This window comes from Cetorhinus maximus, chromosome 6, assembly GCF_964194155.1.
Source record: "Cetorhinus maximus chromosome 6, sCetMax3.hap1.1, whole genome shotgun sequence".
Classification (NCBI taxonomy): Eukaryota; Metazoa; Chordata; class Chondrichthyes; order Lamniformes; family Cetorhinidae; genus Cetorhinus; species Cetorhinus maximus.
Genome location: NC_135884.1, coordinates 103775590 through 103790956, shown reverse-complemented (window position 1 = coordinate 103790956; position 15367 = coordinate 103775590). Strand labels below are relative to the sequence as shown.

The 15367-nt window shown below is 40.3% G+C and overlaps 1 protein-coding gene across 3 annotated transcripts in view; it reads left to right on the top strand.

Annotated features, from left to right (window-relative positions):
* Positions 1-4699, top strand: part of slc12a4 (solute carrier family 12 member 4) — a 176449-nt gene extending 171750 nt beyond the window's left edge. For all 3 annotated transcript variants that reach the window (XM_078544240.1, XM_078544239.1, XM_078544241.1), the window contains 2 exons: positions 206-339; positions 3574-4699. In XM_078544240.1, the coding sequence (XP_078400366.1) occupies positions 206-339; positions 3574-3665 (226 nt within the window). In that variant the 3' untranslated portion in view covers positions 3666-4699. The remainder of the gene's footprint in view (positions 1-205; positions 340-3573) is intronic.
* The last annotated feature ends 10668 nt before the right edge of the window (positions 4700-15367 follow it).

The window sequence follows — 15367 nt, the reverse complement described above, 5'->3', positions numbered from 1 at the left end:
TTTTATAATGCCCGAGTGAAGTGCCTTGGATGTTTTATTACACTATATAAATGCAAGTTGTTGTAGCTGTCAGAAATTAAGCTTTCACTGCAGTCTTCAGAACTATGGTTGCCTTTATCTGGAATAATTTCTTAACTTTACCGTAACTTGATATTGTGCTATACGGTATACCCATTATTTTTAATGTGTTGGTTACTTTTTTCAGGGACCAGTCCAATGTAAGGAGAATGCACACAGCAGTTAAGCTGAATGAAGTCATTGTAAATAGGTCCCATGATGCCAAACTGGTTTTGCTAAACATGCCTGGACCGCCAAAAAACCAAGATGGAGATGAAAACTGTATCCTTTATCAAACATTTTTTCTGCAAATAGTCTTACTAGAATATTTGGCTAAAAAAGGAAGAATGACAATGCTCCAGTTGAGTGCACAACAATAACTTTTTATGGCAATCAAAGCTACCCAAGATCTGTAATTTTTAACATTAGGACAATTTAGCATTTTTTTTTCCACTTCCAGAAGATTTTCTAAACATTCGTGTTGACATGTTTTTCCAGATTGATTTGTCCTGTTTTCACTTCCTCCTCCTCACAAAGCTAAGTCCACAATTTTAGATACAGTACATAAGAAAAAAACAGTAGATACTTAACCTGATGTTCCATACTTGCGTGGAAGATTGATTGGTTGCTCATCCAAAGTGTGCCAAATGTTCTTTATAGTTTAACTAAAATTTGTTGCTCATCAGGGCTGGTACTGTCAGTGCCAGAGAATTTTGTTCTTGATTCCCTAACTCTTAGCATTCAGTGTCCACTTTTTTCATTTCTCTCAGCTCAAGAAATCCACAATGAAACTGCTTGTACTCTATTCAACAACCTGTATTCAGGCCAACTTCAGTAGAGCATCACCCGCTGTTACTTGTTTGAAATTTTTACTGATCACGCCAGCCATCTTTTCAGCCCCTCACCATGCCATTTATACTACAGTCAATGCATTTATTTAAAGTAGGTTTGGATGCAAATCATGAAAATTGCACTTTAATTTAGGAATGATGACTCGATCTAATTCTGGAGTACATTGAAGACAAGTGGTGTGAGACCAAATGGATATTCTCACATAGTTTGAGCTTCTCACTTGTTGCAGTGTAACTCTATCCAATATAAAATCACATCTGGGCACCTGGGAAAATTTTTAACTTTGTATGGAATCATTTTGCTATTATGAGAAAAATGAAACTTCCAGCTACTCTCGCACTAAATCAGTATTTAGATCAATCTGCTATACAGTCTACACAGTAAGTTGTCTGCCAACTACACATTGCAGTCTACAGATAACACCCTGACACCAGTACAAGCTCAAGTTGAAACAGCATCTTAGGCTGATCTGTGGCAGCTTGAGTGTCTGCACATTGAGTTAGATTGCCAACATTCATTTCATGCGATATTTTTCACAAAAGGATACTTTCATACCTTTAATTTGACTCTCATTTAAATGCCAGTTGTCAAAGGAAAGTTAGTCCACTACATCTTTCAGAGTCTCAAGTAAAATCTCTGAAATTGTATTCTGTATTCAGAACTTCTACCTGCTGAAAACATGAGTGTTGTTTTAGTATTTTCACCCTGAACTTCCCCAATATTCCTAGTAGAATGCCTTCATTAAAGGTTTGCTTTGTTTTTTTTCAAACAGCAAATGTGTGCTTTGAAGTTCAGTCAGGGAAGTAGAATAAACTAGGGATTAGCACCTGAAGCCCCCAAAGGAAGACTCACAAAATAAAGGTCAACTTCTGTTGGACTTGTGGATCTTGCTTTATGGAATGCTTTGTTTGGCGGGGTTGTTGGTCCAGTGAAGTTTTGCATCTGTGGGCTGACAGTTGGTTAATTAGATAATGCAATGTTGAGGTGCAAGTGTAACAGTTTTGATCCATTTGATATAGTAATCCTGAAAAAGGAGACATGTCTAAGCTTTTCGTCTTGCACTCATCAGATCACTGGCAAGAACACCAATATAAGGGGGAAAGCAACAATTTATACTTTACGTGAAGAGAGTGCTGATTGGTTGGCAAGTAGTGTTGCCATGGAGAATGCACTACTGATGGTAACTGACAGTTAACTGCCAAGCATTGTTTGAAATTTAAACCAGGCAGCTTGACCCTGATTGATCAAGTCATTACCCTGAGGAATGAGTCAGTGAATGTCTGTCACTTATTTTGTTTAGCTGAAACAGGCACGATGTGTGTACATGTTCTTTATGTCTGCAAAGAACAGGGCCCTGTCTATTAATATATGTAGCTTCCAATACTTGCAAATGCACCACATTGCGAGCCCGACTGATGATCTTAATTTGGTTGTCAGCGTAATTCTTAGCACATGGAGGGTTATTTAGCAAATGTTGTCCAATTGCAGAATCGCATCTAATGTCATATTCTTTCCACACCCTATTTCTATAATCTCCGTCAGGCCTACACTTTCACAGTCCCACCGAACTCTCTTCCCCTCACTCTGGTATGTTGTCCTTTCTCTCCAGCACTTTTTTCCATTATTTCATGGGATGTGGATCTCACTGCCAAAATTAGTATTTGTTGCCCATCCCTAATCCCCCTTCAGAAGGTGGCAGTGAACCACCTTCTTGACACTGTTGTCATCAGTGGTGAAGGTGCTCCCCATAATGCTATTACATAGAATTTCAGAATTTTTACTCCGTGACATTGATGGAACAACGATATAATTGCAAGTCAGGATGCTGGGTGACTTAGAGAGAAAAGGAGGTAGTAGTGTTCCCACGCACCTGCTGCCCTTGTCAATCCAGGCCATAGAGATTAGGGGTTTGGGAGGTGCACTCAGCCAGGCAAGTGGAGAGTATTCCATCACATGCCTACCTTGTGCCTTTTGGAGATGGGCTTTGAGGAGTCAGGAGGTGAGTCACTAACTACAGCTTTTGACCTGCTCTTGTAGCCAAAGTTTTTATGTGGTTGTTCCCGTTAAATTCCAGGTCAATGGTGAAACCCTATCTCCCTGCCTTGCCCCCACCCACCCCCCACCACCTGAGACTGTTGATGGTAAGGGGTTCAGTGATGATATTATTGAAAGTAGGGGAAGTCATTATACTCTCTATTGTTAGAGTTGCACTTTGCCTGGCACTTAAGGCACAAGCAAACATTTGTGCCATATATCAGCCCAAGCCTGAACTTTGTCCAAGTCTTGTCCATGTGGGCACTGACTGCTTCATTATCTGAGGAGTTGCAAATAGAACTGAGCACTATGTATTCATCGACAAACATCCTCATGTTTGACCTTATGATGAAGGGAAGGTCATTGATGAAGCAGCTGAAAATGGTTGGGCCTAGGACACTGCCATGAAGAACTCCTGCAGTGATGCACTGAGCATAAGATAGACAAGTTACTTTCACAGTTAGATGGTTAGTCATCCTCTTTGGATCGTGAATGCTAATATTTCTCCCTAGCTCCTTAGATGTAGTTGTCTATAAATACAAAAATGCCAAATTACGTGCACCTTAAAGCACAATCCTAATGTTTTCAAATGGACTGTGTTATCCAATATCCTTGACACATTGTTTGAAGATATGGAATTTCTGGAAGTGCTTACAGAAGGTCTGGAGAGGGTGCTGCTAGTACGAGGTGGTGGTTGTGAAGTCATCACTATTTACTCTTGAACATGACTACATTCTAAACACCTATGTGATGGAAACCTGACCGCAGAAGACATTCCAAACATTCATATCCTAATAAGCACTCCTTTGGTTGGTCAATCTTTCAGACAAAGATTCCCATGGCTCATCTTCCAAGCCCAGTATTGCTTCAGGCATTAAGTGCCATTCCAATTAAATGCAATTACCTTTGAAAGTCCAGCACATGCATCACAGTATAACCAAGCAATATTAAGATGTGATAGTTCTTATAAATGTGAAGGTAGAAGAAAGATTAAATTAAAAATATACTATTCTATACCTGTGCTGAGAATAAGCTTGGATTTTGGGCTTGGAATCCATGTCTGGAGAATCAGTATAGAGCTTTGCACTGCTTTTTTGGTCAGTTAAGAATACATTTATTGAGATGAGCTGCTATGGCACTTGATTATAATGCAGCCTTATATTATTGTATGTAAGGACACAGCTGGCAGAGTCACAAATTGGAGTTCTGTCTCCAACACTACATCCCCTGCTTTGCAGAATATGGGTTTTAAGATACTTTGGCAAGTTTGACTGTTAACGGATAGCTTTTAACAGTGTTTTTCACAGTAGACACTAATTATGAAAATAGTGGGATCCAAACTGTCTCGCTGTATCTTCCAAGGTTTCTGATTGTGTAATTGGCAAAAAAACTATTTATTTTAGTATTTATTTTTTCCATGTTGTCCAGAATAAAAAGCACTATATGGCTTTTCTTGTAGTATTACTGAAAATAATTAGGACCATTAGTCGGTGGACCACCATTTTTAAATAAATGTGCTGCAGTCTCATATGCAGTGTCTGACATCGGTGTCCCAGTGATGGTAAGCTTGTAATGGCACAAGAAAAGGAGCTGCTATGTGTTCAATTGAACATTTTTTTGCAAAACAATTGTCAGCTGTTAAATTATTCTACTAGTTTGGAGCTTTTCCTTTACCATAATGTGCTTTTGTTTTCCATTTTAAAAGTCAAACACAATGTTATTTTTCTCAATAAAGCACTGTATAAGGTTTCTCAAATCTGACTTTGTTTCCATATCAAAACTGTTGCTTGCTAGCCAAGTGGCATTAATCATATGTTTAAATTCTGATATCAAGATGATGTTCAAATCCACAAGTCATGTGATAGGTTTATAACCTTGGATAAAGCAGTTGAGTGCAACCTAATTCAGGAAAATGAATTAGTCTTGTGTCCTATTGTCATCTTTCATTGCATCAGTGCAGCATGGTCATTTACACTGTTTTATCCCCAAATCCTACAGTGCAACATAACTGCTAATCTAACACTGCACTAGTGTTTGAAATATGGTTAGCAGCTGTGGTGTAAACTTGGTGGATGTACATGTATTTTTTTTACAGTGATATTCAAAGAGTATTATTAAAATAAGCAACATTTGTCTCTTTTTTTGTTTGCAGATAAAGGCCATGAGTGGTATTTCTCATTTGGCCTCTTCCCCTCCAAAATAAAAATCAAGCTTTAGCTGAGACATGGAGAGGGAGAATTGAGAAAGCTGTGGTCAAGGTCAATTTCTAAAACTAAGTGAAGGGAAATCTTCATTTCTTGGAAAGGAAAGCACCAAGATTCTTTCCTTGCTACCCCCACCCCCTGCTGCTAAACTTATCTATAGCATGTTAACTTCACAACCCTACACCAGACTGAGATCCATGAGACTGAGAAATAGTTGCAAATGAAGATTGCAGAGAGATTAAAATTGAAGAATAATTAGGCATTGCAAGAGTTAAATGACCCTAGGTGTTTTGTAAGAATAGTTGTTCTGCAAAATTCATGGTTTGACTCTCAGAATGAGGTACAATCACAAATGTCCTTTTTTAGTGCAAACAAGTTAATTATTATTAGAAAAGAGTAATACAGGGTGAAATGCAGGACCATCTGCAGACGTACTTCCTGTCTCTTTTGGAATGTACCAGCTTTTGTAAGTTACTGAAATATAATCGAACATAAATTCCCTTTTCCCATTCTGCTTTTTTTTAACATTAAGCTTTGCTAAATTGCAATTTGATCTTAAGGTTGCTCATTTATATATTTGTTACCTCAATCTTTCTTTTCCTGAATTTTAACACATGAAAGCTATCTTAAAATATGTATTTTATTTATACTTCAACGCCCTGCCCTCAAGGTCCTGGGTTGCATCACCAACAATGGAAAAGAAAGCAAACACAGGAGAAGCTTGTGCTAAGGCTGAAAAGCAGATGAGTGAGGCCCAAAATATGTGCTTAAACACAGAACTTGCTGTATCAATTATGTTTAAGACCTCAGTCCTGACAAAAAGTCATCCATCTTAAACATTAACTCTGTCTCTCAGTCCACTAAGCAGCCTGACCTGTTGAATACTTCCAGCATGTTCTGTTTGTTGTTCAAGATTTCTAGCATTCGCTGTATTTTGTTTTTGTAACAGAACCTCTTGTGCCTATGATCGGACGGATTAATCCACAGTTCTTTGGGAAGGACACCAGACAGGTGTGAATACATAAGTGTAGGGTGTACAGGGAATGGGCCCCACATTCTACCCAAGAGACAATTACAGATAATTCTCAGTTCTTTATAACCTGCTGCTCAAATACTGTAATGTATTAAATCCCACTTATGCTTAAATGAAATCATAACTGTCACCACTATGGAGTCCACTTCCAACCATTGAAAATACAATTTACAGGTACTTCAATTTATGACACAAAAACACAAGAAACAGGAGCAGGTGTACACTATATGGTCCATCGAGTCTGCTCCGCCATTCAATATGATCGTAGTTGACCTTGAGCTTTAACTCTTCTTACCTACCCACTCCCCATATCCCTTGATTCCCTGAGAGACCAAAAATTTGTCTGTCTAGCCTTGAATGTATTCAACAATAAAGCATCCACAACCCCCTGGGGCAGAGAATTTCAAAGATCCACAACTGAGTGAAATAATTTCTCCTCATCTCAGTCCAAAATGATCAGCCCCTTATCCTGAGACTGTGCCCCCCCACCACCCCATGATTTAGATTCCCTGACCAGTGAAAAGAATCTCTCATCATCTATCCTATGAAACCCTAACAGAATCTTGTATACTTTGCGATTGCTTCTCGTTCTTCTAAACTCCAGAGAATATAGGCCCAATTTACTCAGCCCCTCATCATGGGCGAACCCCATGATAATTGGGGCCAATTTAGTGAACCTTCGCTGTACTGCCTTCAACGTAAGTATATCCTTCCCTAAATATGGAGACTAAACCTGCATATAGTGTTCCAGATGTGGTTTTACCAAAGACCTGTACAATTGTAGCAAGACTTCTTTATTCCTGTACTCCAACCCTCTTGCAATAAAAGCCAACATGTCATTTGCCTTCCCGAATGCTTACTGTACCTATATACAAATTTTTTGCATTCTTGGTACGAGCACACCCACGTCTCTTTGAACATCAGCATTCACAAGTTTCACAAATGAAAAATTTCAAAAATCTTTAATTCAAGGAGCTGAGAGCCTCTCCGAGGACTACATGAGACTCAACATGGAGTTTATCATTTCAAATCATTCCACTCGTTTGTTGGCTCCCAGTGTATTACCAAGTATCTGTATGCCTCATTAGCTTTTGATAATTTACAATTCCAAGATTCTTTATGCTTCTTATAGCCTTCTGTCATGAAGAGAATAGGTTTGCTCCAATTATTGTCAGATTTTTTGCTTTCTAATTAAACTTATAAAGCATATGGCACATACATATGCACTGGATTTAAATTCATATGATTCTGTTCAAAAGGAAAATTTGGGTGGATATTTGAATCTGGCTAAATGCTGATCAGTTAAATTTTCACTGGGCCATATGACTAATACATTACCTCATGGGTAGACCTAACAATGCTGTATGTAAATGCTGCTGCATATGGCTGCAGGCGTGACACCAGGATGGTATGTTGCCTCCCTGGTGCCAGGGTCAAGGATGTCAATGAGCAGCTGCAGGACATTCTGAAGGGGGAGGGTAATCAGTCAGAGGTCGTGGTCCGACATAGGTAAAAAGAGGAATGAGGTCCTTCAAGCAGAATAAAGGAAGCTCGGAAATAAATTAAAAAGCAGGTCCTCAAAAGGTAATAAACTCCAGGATTACTCCCAGTGCCATGTGCTAATGAGATCAGGAATAGCAGAATAGACTGGATGAATGCTTGGCTGAGGAGATGATGTAGGATGGAGGGATTTAGATTCCTGAGGCATTGGGACCAATTCTGGGAAGATGTGACCTGCACAAGCTGGACAGTTTGCACCCCAGCAGGACCGGGCGCAATATCTTCGGAGGGGGTTTCACTAGTACTGTGGGGGAGGGTTTAAACTAGAGTGGCAGGCAGATGGAACCTGAGTGGGGAGCGAGGGAAACAAAGTTAAAAATGATAGAAAAGTAAAAAGCGGAAGGCAGAGAAAACGGGGACTAGCAGCAAATAGGGCCATAGTACAAAAGAAATTAGTAAAACGACAAGTCTAAAAGCACTGTATCTCAATCCACGGAGCATTTGCAATACCATAGATGAATTAACAGCGCAAATAGATGTAAACAGGTACAATATGATTGCGATCACAGAGACATGGCTGCAGAGTGACCAAGGCTGGGAATTGAATATCCAAGGTTATTCGATATTTAGGAAGGACAGGCAAAGGGGAAAAGGAGGTGTCGTGGCGTTGTTTAAGGATGAAATCAGTGCAATAGTGAGAGAGGATATCGGCTCAGAAAATCTAGATGTAGAATCAGTCTGGGTGGAGCTAAGAAGCAACAAGGGACGGAAAACATTAGTGGGAGTTGTATATAGGCTTCCAAACAGTGGTGCAAAGGTAGGAAACGGTATTAAACAAGAAATTAGAGGTGCATGTAACAAGGGTGCAACAGTAATCATGGATTACCTTAATCTACGTATAGACTGGGCAAACAAAATTAGCAATAATACTATGGTGGATGAATCCCTGGAGTGTGTACACAATGGTTTTTTAAACCAGCTTATTGAGGAACCAACTAGGGAATAGGCTATCCTAGATTTGGGGCAATGAGAAGGGGTTAATAATCTTATTCCTCTAGGGAACAGTGACCATAACATGATAGAATTCTTCCTTAGGTTGGAAAGTGAAGTGGTCCAATCTGAAACTGGAATCAATCAATCCCGTGGTCCTCCTTTGCTGAATTCTAACTGCTCTCAATCCTCAGGCTTGCTACTTTTTCTAGCAACTTTATATGACTCCTCTTTGGATGTAATGCTATCCTTAATTTCTTTTGTTAGCCATGGATGGGCCACTTTCCCTGTTGTGTTTTTGCCCCAGAAAGGAATATATAACTCTTGCAATGCATACATTCATTCCCTGAATATTAGCCAATGCCTATCCACCTTTTAATGAAGTTCCCCATTGGCAGATTGGGGAACTTCATTAAAAGGTGGATAGGCATTGGCTAATATTTAGGGAACGAATGTATGCATTGCAACAGTTATATATTCCTTTTTGGGGCAGAAACACAACAGGAAAAGTGGCCCAACCATGGCTAACAAAAGAAATTAAGGATAGTATTAGATCCAAAGAGGAGTCACATAAAGTTGCTAGAAAAAGTAGCAGGCCTGAGAATTGGGAGCAGTTTAGAATTCAGCAAAGGAGGACCAATAGATCGATTGAGAGGGAAAAAATAGAGTTTGAGAGCAAACTTGCAAGGAACATAAAAGAGGACTGTAAACGCTTCTATAAGTATGTAAGAAGAAAAAGATTAGTGAAGGCAAATATCGGTCCATGACAGTCCAAAACAGGCGAATTTATAATAGAGAACAAGGATATGGCAGAACAATTAAGCAACTACTTTAGTTCTGCCTTCACGGAGGAAGACACAAATAACTCCCCAGAAATACTAGGTAACCAAAGGCCCACTGAGAAGGAGGAAGTGAAGGAAATTAGCTTTACTAAAAAAACAATGCTGGAGAAATTAATGGGACTGAAAGCCAATAAATCCCCTGGGCCCATCCCAGGGTACTAAAGGAGGTGGCCATGGAAACAGTGGATGCGTTGGTTGTCATCTTCCAAAATTCTGTAGACCCTGTAATAGTCCTTGCAGATTGGAGGGTGGCAAATGTAATCCCGCTATTTAAAAAAGGAGGGAGGGGAAAGACTCTGAGTTACAGACCAGTTAGCCTAACATCAGTGGCAGGGAAATTTCTAGAATTTATTATAAAGGATGTGATAATAGGACACTTAGAAAATATCAACGGTATTAGACGAATCCAACATTGATTTATGAAATGGAAATCATGTTTGACAAACCTACTGGATTTTTTTTGAGGATGTAACTAGCAGAATAGATAAGGGAGAACCAGTGGATGTGGTGTATTTGGAATTTCAAAAAGCTTTTGATAAAGTCTCACATAAGTGTGCAAAATTAAGGCACATGGGATTGGGGATAATATATTGGCATGGATTGAGAATTGGTTGGCAGACAGGAAACAGTAGGAATAAATGGATCTTTTTCGGAATGGCAGGCGGTGACTAGTGGGGTACCGCAGGGATCAGTGTCTGGGCCCCATCTATTCACAATATGTATCAATAATTTGGATGAGGGAACCAAATGTAATATTTCCAAGCTTGCTGATGACACAAAACTAGGTGTGAATGTAAGTGGTGAGGAGGGTGTTAAGAGGCTTCAAGGCAATTTAGACAAGTTGAGTAGGTAAACACATGGCAGATGCGCTATAACAAGGATAAGTGTGAAGTTATCCACTTTGGTAGGAAAAACAGAATGGCAGAGTATTATTTAAATGGTGATAGATTGGGAAATGTTGATGTACAAAAGGACCTGGGTGTCCTTGTATACCAATCACTGAAAGCAAGCATGCAGGTGCAGCAAGCAGTTAAGAAGGCAAATGGTATGTTGGCCTTCATTGTGAGAGGACTTGAGTACAGGAGCAGGGATGTCTTCCTGCAGCTGTACAGGGCCTTGGAGAGACCACACCTGGAGTATTGTGTGCAGCTTTGGTCTCCTTACCTAAGAAAGGATGTACTTGCCATAGAGGGAGGGCAGCGAGGTTCACCAGACTGATTCCTGGGATGGCAGGATTGTTGTATGAGGAGAAATTGGGCTGACTAGGCCTGTATTCACTGGAGTTTAGAAGAATGAGAGGGGATCTCATTGAAACCTATAAAATTCTGACAGGGCTGGACAGATTGGATGCAGGGATGATGTTTCCTCTGGCTGGGGGAGGTCTAGAACAAGGGGGTCACAATCTCAGGATACTGGGTTGGCCATTTAGGACTGAGATGAGGAGAAACTTCTTCACTCAGAGGGTGGTGAACCTGTGAAATTCTCTACCACAGAGGGCCGTGGAGGCCAAGTATAGAATATATTTAAGAAGGAAACAGATAAATTTCTGGACTTTAAAGGCACCAAGGGTAAGGGGAGAGAGCGGGAGTATGGCATTGAGATAGAGGATCACCTATGCTCATATTGAATGGCAGTGCAGGCTGGAAGGGCTGAATGACCTACTCCTGCTTCTATGTTTCTATGTAAAATATATTAGACCTAGGATTATAAAAGCCTGTTCAGATTTTTGTGTTCAATTTTTAAGGATTCAAATAGAAAAGAAGTGCATGTACAAAATATCTATCCTTAGATGCTACAAAGTCCTTCAGAAATATGTGTCAATGACTTTTCACATTTGCAGACTTCTTCTGATTGTCCTCCCTAGAATTTCTTATCATATCCAACTGCATGGAATAAATCATTTCACACATGGCCACATGGTTAAATCTAACACGGATTGGCTTGCTTCAATGAAGAATTCGGTGCCAAATATTGCAACGTTTTTTTAAGCTTGTGTAGATCACAGCATTTCACTTGGAATTCATACAGTCTCTTTGAACTGTCCAGGTATTTTTTCTCTACAATATAAAACAACATGCCTTTCACATTTGAATACTGAATAAAATATAAATCATTTGAGTACCACAATTACCTGACCAAAGTTTCTGAATCTCATTGCATGCCTGAAATTATCAGTAAAATAAACAAATTCTTGAATCCCTTTTATATTTAATGCTGAATTTTATCAAATTATCACAGGTCATTGCTAACAGCCTGTCTTGCCTCTACATACTGCTTTTATCGGAAAAGAAAATAGCTAGTGCACTAGAAACAGGAACCCCACCCAGGTGAAGGGGAAATAAACTAAAAATACAGCCAAAGAGAAAGATTTTGAAACAGACTTTGATGGTGGAGATGAAATAAGCAAAGTGATTTTGGGAAAGACTTGATCCAGTGGTAGAGAAGTGTGGGTCTGTGTAGAGAAATGTGGTTGGAAAATATCACTTAAAATAGGGGGAGAAAAATAATTGGCAGTTTTGATTGCAGGTTAGGTTTTTGAAATTGATTTGTTGAGCCACAGGGAGACTCAGCTTGGCATGACCGTATGTCCTGAGAATATAGAGGAGCTTGTAAAATAATGGATTTATAGATTAATTAAAGTTTGTGGAGAAGGGGGAGTGAGCAGTAGAGTCTGAAGCTTGTCCATCCTTAAGGTAATAAGGGCATTGATCAGGATTATTAGTAATAATGATGAGATGTAAGAACATAAATGTGCAGTGTCCTAGCAGAAGAAAGCAATCATAACAACAGTCTAAAAGTTCAGCTTGGGATTGAACAGTATGTCTAATAGCATTTTGCCTCTCAATTTAACCAATGGAGGGAATGGGGTTGGATCTAGAAGCATAAAGCTTCTGGTAAGAATCAAAAAGAATTGTTTTAGTTTTGCCAAAATTGAATTGAAAGAAAATTTTGTCTCATCCACACTTTATAATTTCTGTAAACATCAAAGACACATACCCTTGGAATTAAAGGAGGAGAATTAGTTGTCAAACATCAATGGTGAAATACTTCTGTGCTTGGAGATAATGCTCATTCTTAGAATTTAGAATTTAATTTCACAAAGTCGTCAGTTATTCTTTACAATCCTCACCCTGCCATTACGAAACATCAAACATAACAGAGAATAGAGAAATGCCTTCGTGCAAAGTCATAACAGAAAAGCTGAATAATAAAATGCTGATCTATAGAGAAAGCTACTTATGCTGATATGAATGAGACATATACCATACCCAAGAATCACCTTGCCCCATTTCACATCAGAGTCAGAAGTTTGTGGGTTCAAGCCCCATTCTACAAATTGAAGCATTTAATCATGGCTGACATATTAGAGGAGTATGCACTGTTAGAGTTTACACCTTTCAGATAAAACATTAAAGTAAGATTCCATCTATTTTTTTTAAATGGGAATAAAAGGTTCCATGGCACAATTTAAAGAAGGGTAATGTTCTGCCTAACATTTCGTTGTCAACTAATATCACTATAATAGATTGGCTGGTCATGGATCTAATTTCTTTTTATAGAAGTGGTCTGGGGGGCTTTTCAGACAGGCCTGGAGTTGCAGATCAAAGAGGAAGACCGATTGTGTTGCTGGGATGGTAGTGAGAGGTATTCACCTAGGAATTATAGTGGCCTCTCTGAATCTCTCACAAAGATGGTCTGTCTGTAAAACATCTCAGAAGATTGTTTTAAGTTAAAGTGTAAACTGAAGGGCTTAAGTTTTTCGTGTAATTTCCCCAGGCCAAAGAAGGTTTGAAAGCAATTTGTAAACCAGGATAGGTTTTACAGTATCCATATACTTTTCAGATCAAAGGAAAATTGAATGTTAAAGACAGGTGATTTGCATTTCTATCTGGAAACAGACCATCTATGTCATGTTGCCATGGAGGTGGCTTACGGAGGCTGTTTTTCAGTAGGTGAGGTAGTCAGCCTGGGAGCAGGCTGTGAGAAGACAGTCTGCCTGTCCATAGCCAGGACAAGGGGCAGATTAGCCATCAGGAACCAGGGGTGTTTCTGATTTAGAGTCACTGTGCAGGAATTGCCAGGGGGTCCATCCTCGGAATGAAAAGTCCAAATTTATTAGGAATTAAAGACTGCCTAAATTTGCCTAGTTAATCTATTGGGAGAAATCGGCAGTGGAATCCTTGCAAAGAGCGAGAGTTCTGGAAGTCGAAGTGCCAGACTGGAAAACTAAGGAAAATCTGAGTAAATTCCTGGGAGCTGTGACACACATTGGTTTGGTGCCAGAAGAATGGAATAACCACACAAAACTGTAGCATAAAGACGAAATCTTGGTTGAAAGTATTGGTAGAACACTTCCATTTGGAATGTTGGTTTAAAGTACAAGTGTTAAGTTAGTAGTGCTTGTTTTGTTTTGATATTTGTCGCAGTAAAATTTCCATTTAAACCGTGAAATCTTGTTGCATGGTCTTTTCAATTAATAACTGGAAATTTGAATTTCTTTTTAAAAGTTACCAGTCTACTGGGATTGTAACACTGTAAAATGCAAATTCCTTTTCCATATTTGCAATGTAATGCATTAACAAAGACACCACTCCATGATGTTGCCAGACATATAAAGTAGCTACTTTCTTCTCATTATTAAATTCCCTAATCTTGTGCTTTTAGTTCCCAAGGTCAGAGATATAGGGTGGAATTTTCCATTCTGGAGACTAAGGGTGGAATTATCCCAATTTTGCAGTAAGTGCGGTAGCGGGCGGATAAAACAGCATGTTGCCTGCCAATGGCGGTGGCAGGTTTTCACGCCATATCGTCCCGAGCTTGCCTCATTATTTATGCATTCCCTGGAAACACACTGTTTCCATGGCGGACGGGCTCCTCATTCACCCACCAGCAATCACCCCACTGTTGCATCACGCCGGGTGCCATGTTTAAAGGCCAGCTGCAAGCACAGCGCTCATTGCTCCCAGCTCACTGCTGCCCAGGAGACATGGCCCTCAAAGTCATGTCACAGTTGCTGGAGCTGCAAAGGCAAGCTCGGGAACATCAGGAAGGGATGTCTGCTGCGCTCCTCAGATTGCAAGGTACGATGGTGGAGTCCGTCCACCTTCAGTCTGAGGGGATAACACTGGCATGTCAACGCACCGAGGTCAACACTGGTAGGATGGTGGCTGCTACGGAAAGCTTGGTCCAGGACTTCACTTCTGCACTGCTTCATGGGCTCAACTCCATTGCTGATACCATAGTTGGCCTCTAACAGTGTGTATGTGAGGGGGTTGCCGGGCAGCTCAATCTCACTCCAGCTATCCTTGCTCCTCAAGCAGTCAGCCAGGGGCCCTTGGGCACCCATAGGGAGGAGAATCCGCAAGTGCACACTCCAGGCCCATCCATCCAGGTGACTCCAAGAGTGTCCGGCCCATCCGACTCCCCTCTTCCTGTGACCTCAGCAGCTCTAGCTCCACAGCCCAAGGAGGGTGTCACTGCCACACAGCAGGAACCTGAAAGCAGGCCAGGGCCTTCCAAGTCTCGGCCCTACAGTGAACACCCACCAAAGTCATCACAGACAGGGCATCACAGACAGGGCATAGCAGTCAGCAGGCTGCCTCCACCTCCACTGTGGATCCCTGGGGAGCACCAAGACGTAGCGCCAGGGTTAGGACAGTTAAGGAGAATTAGTTGCACAGCCTGGACACGGGTGTTAATCACTTGTACATACTGTTCACTATAGTCAATAAACTCCCAAGAATATATCCTGCCTATGGCTCCTTATCCTGATGAGCAGTGTTCTTGTCACTCAGATGTGAAACCTTTCTGCACAAGATAAAGGCAGGTGTCTCATAGAGTCATAGAGGTCTACA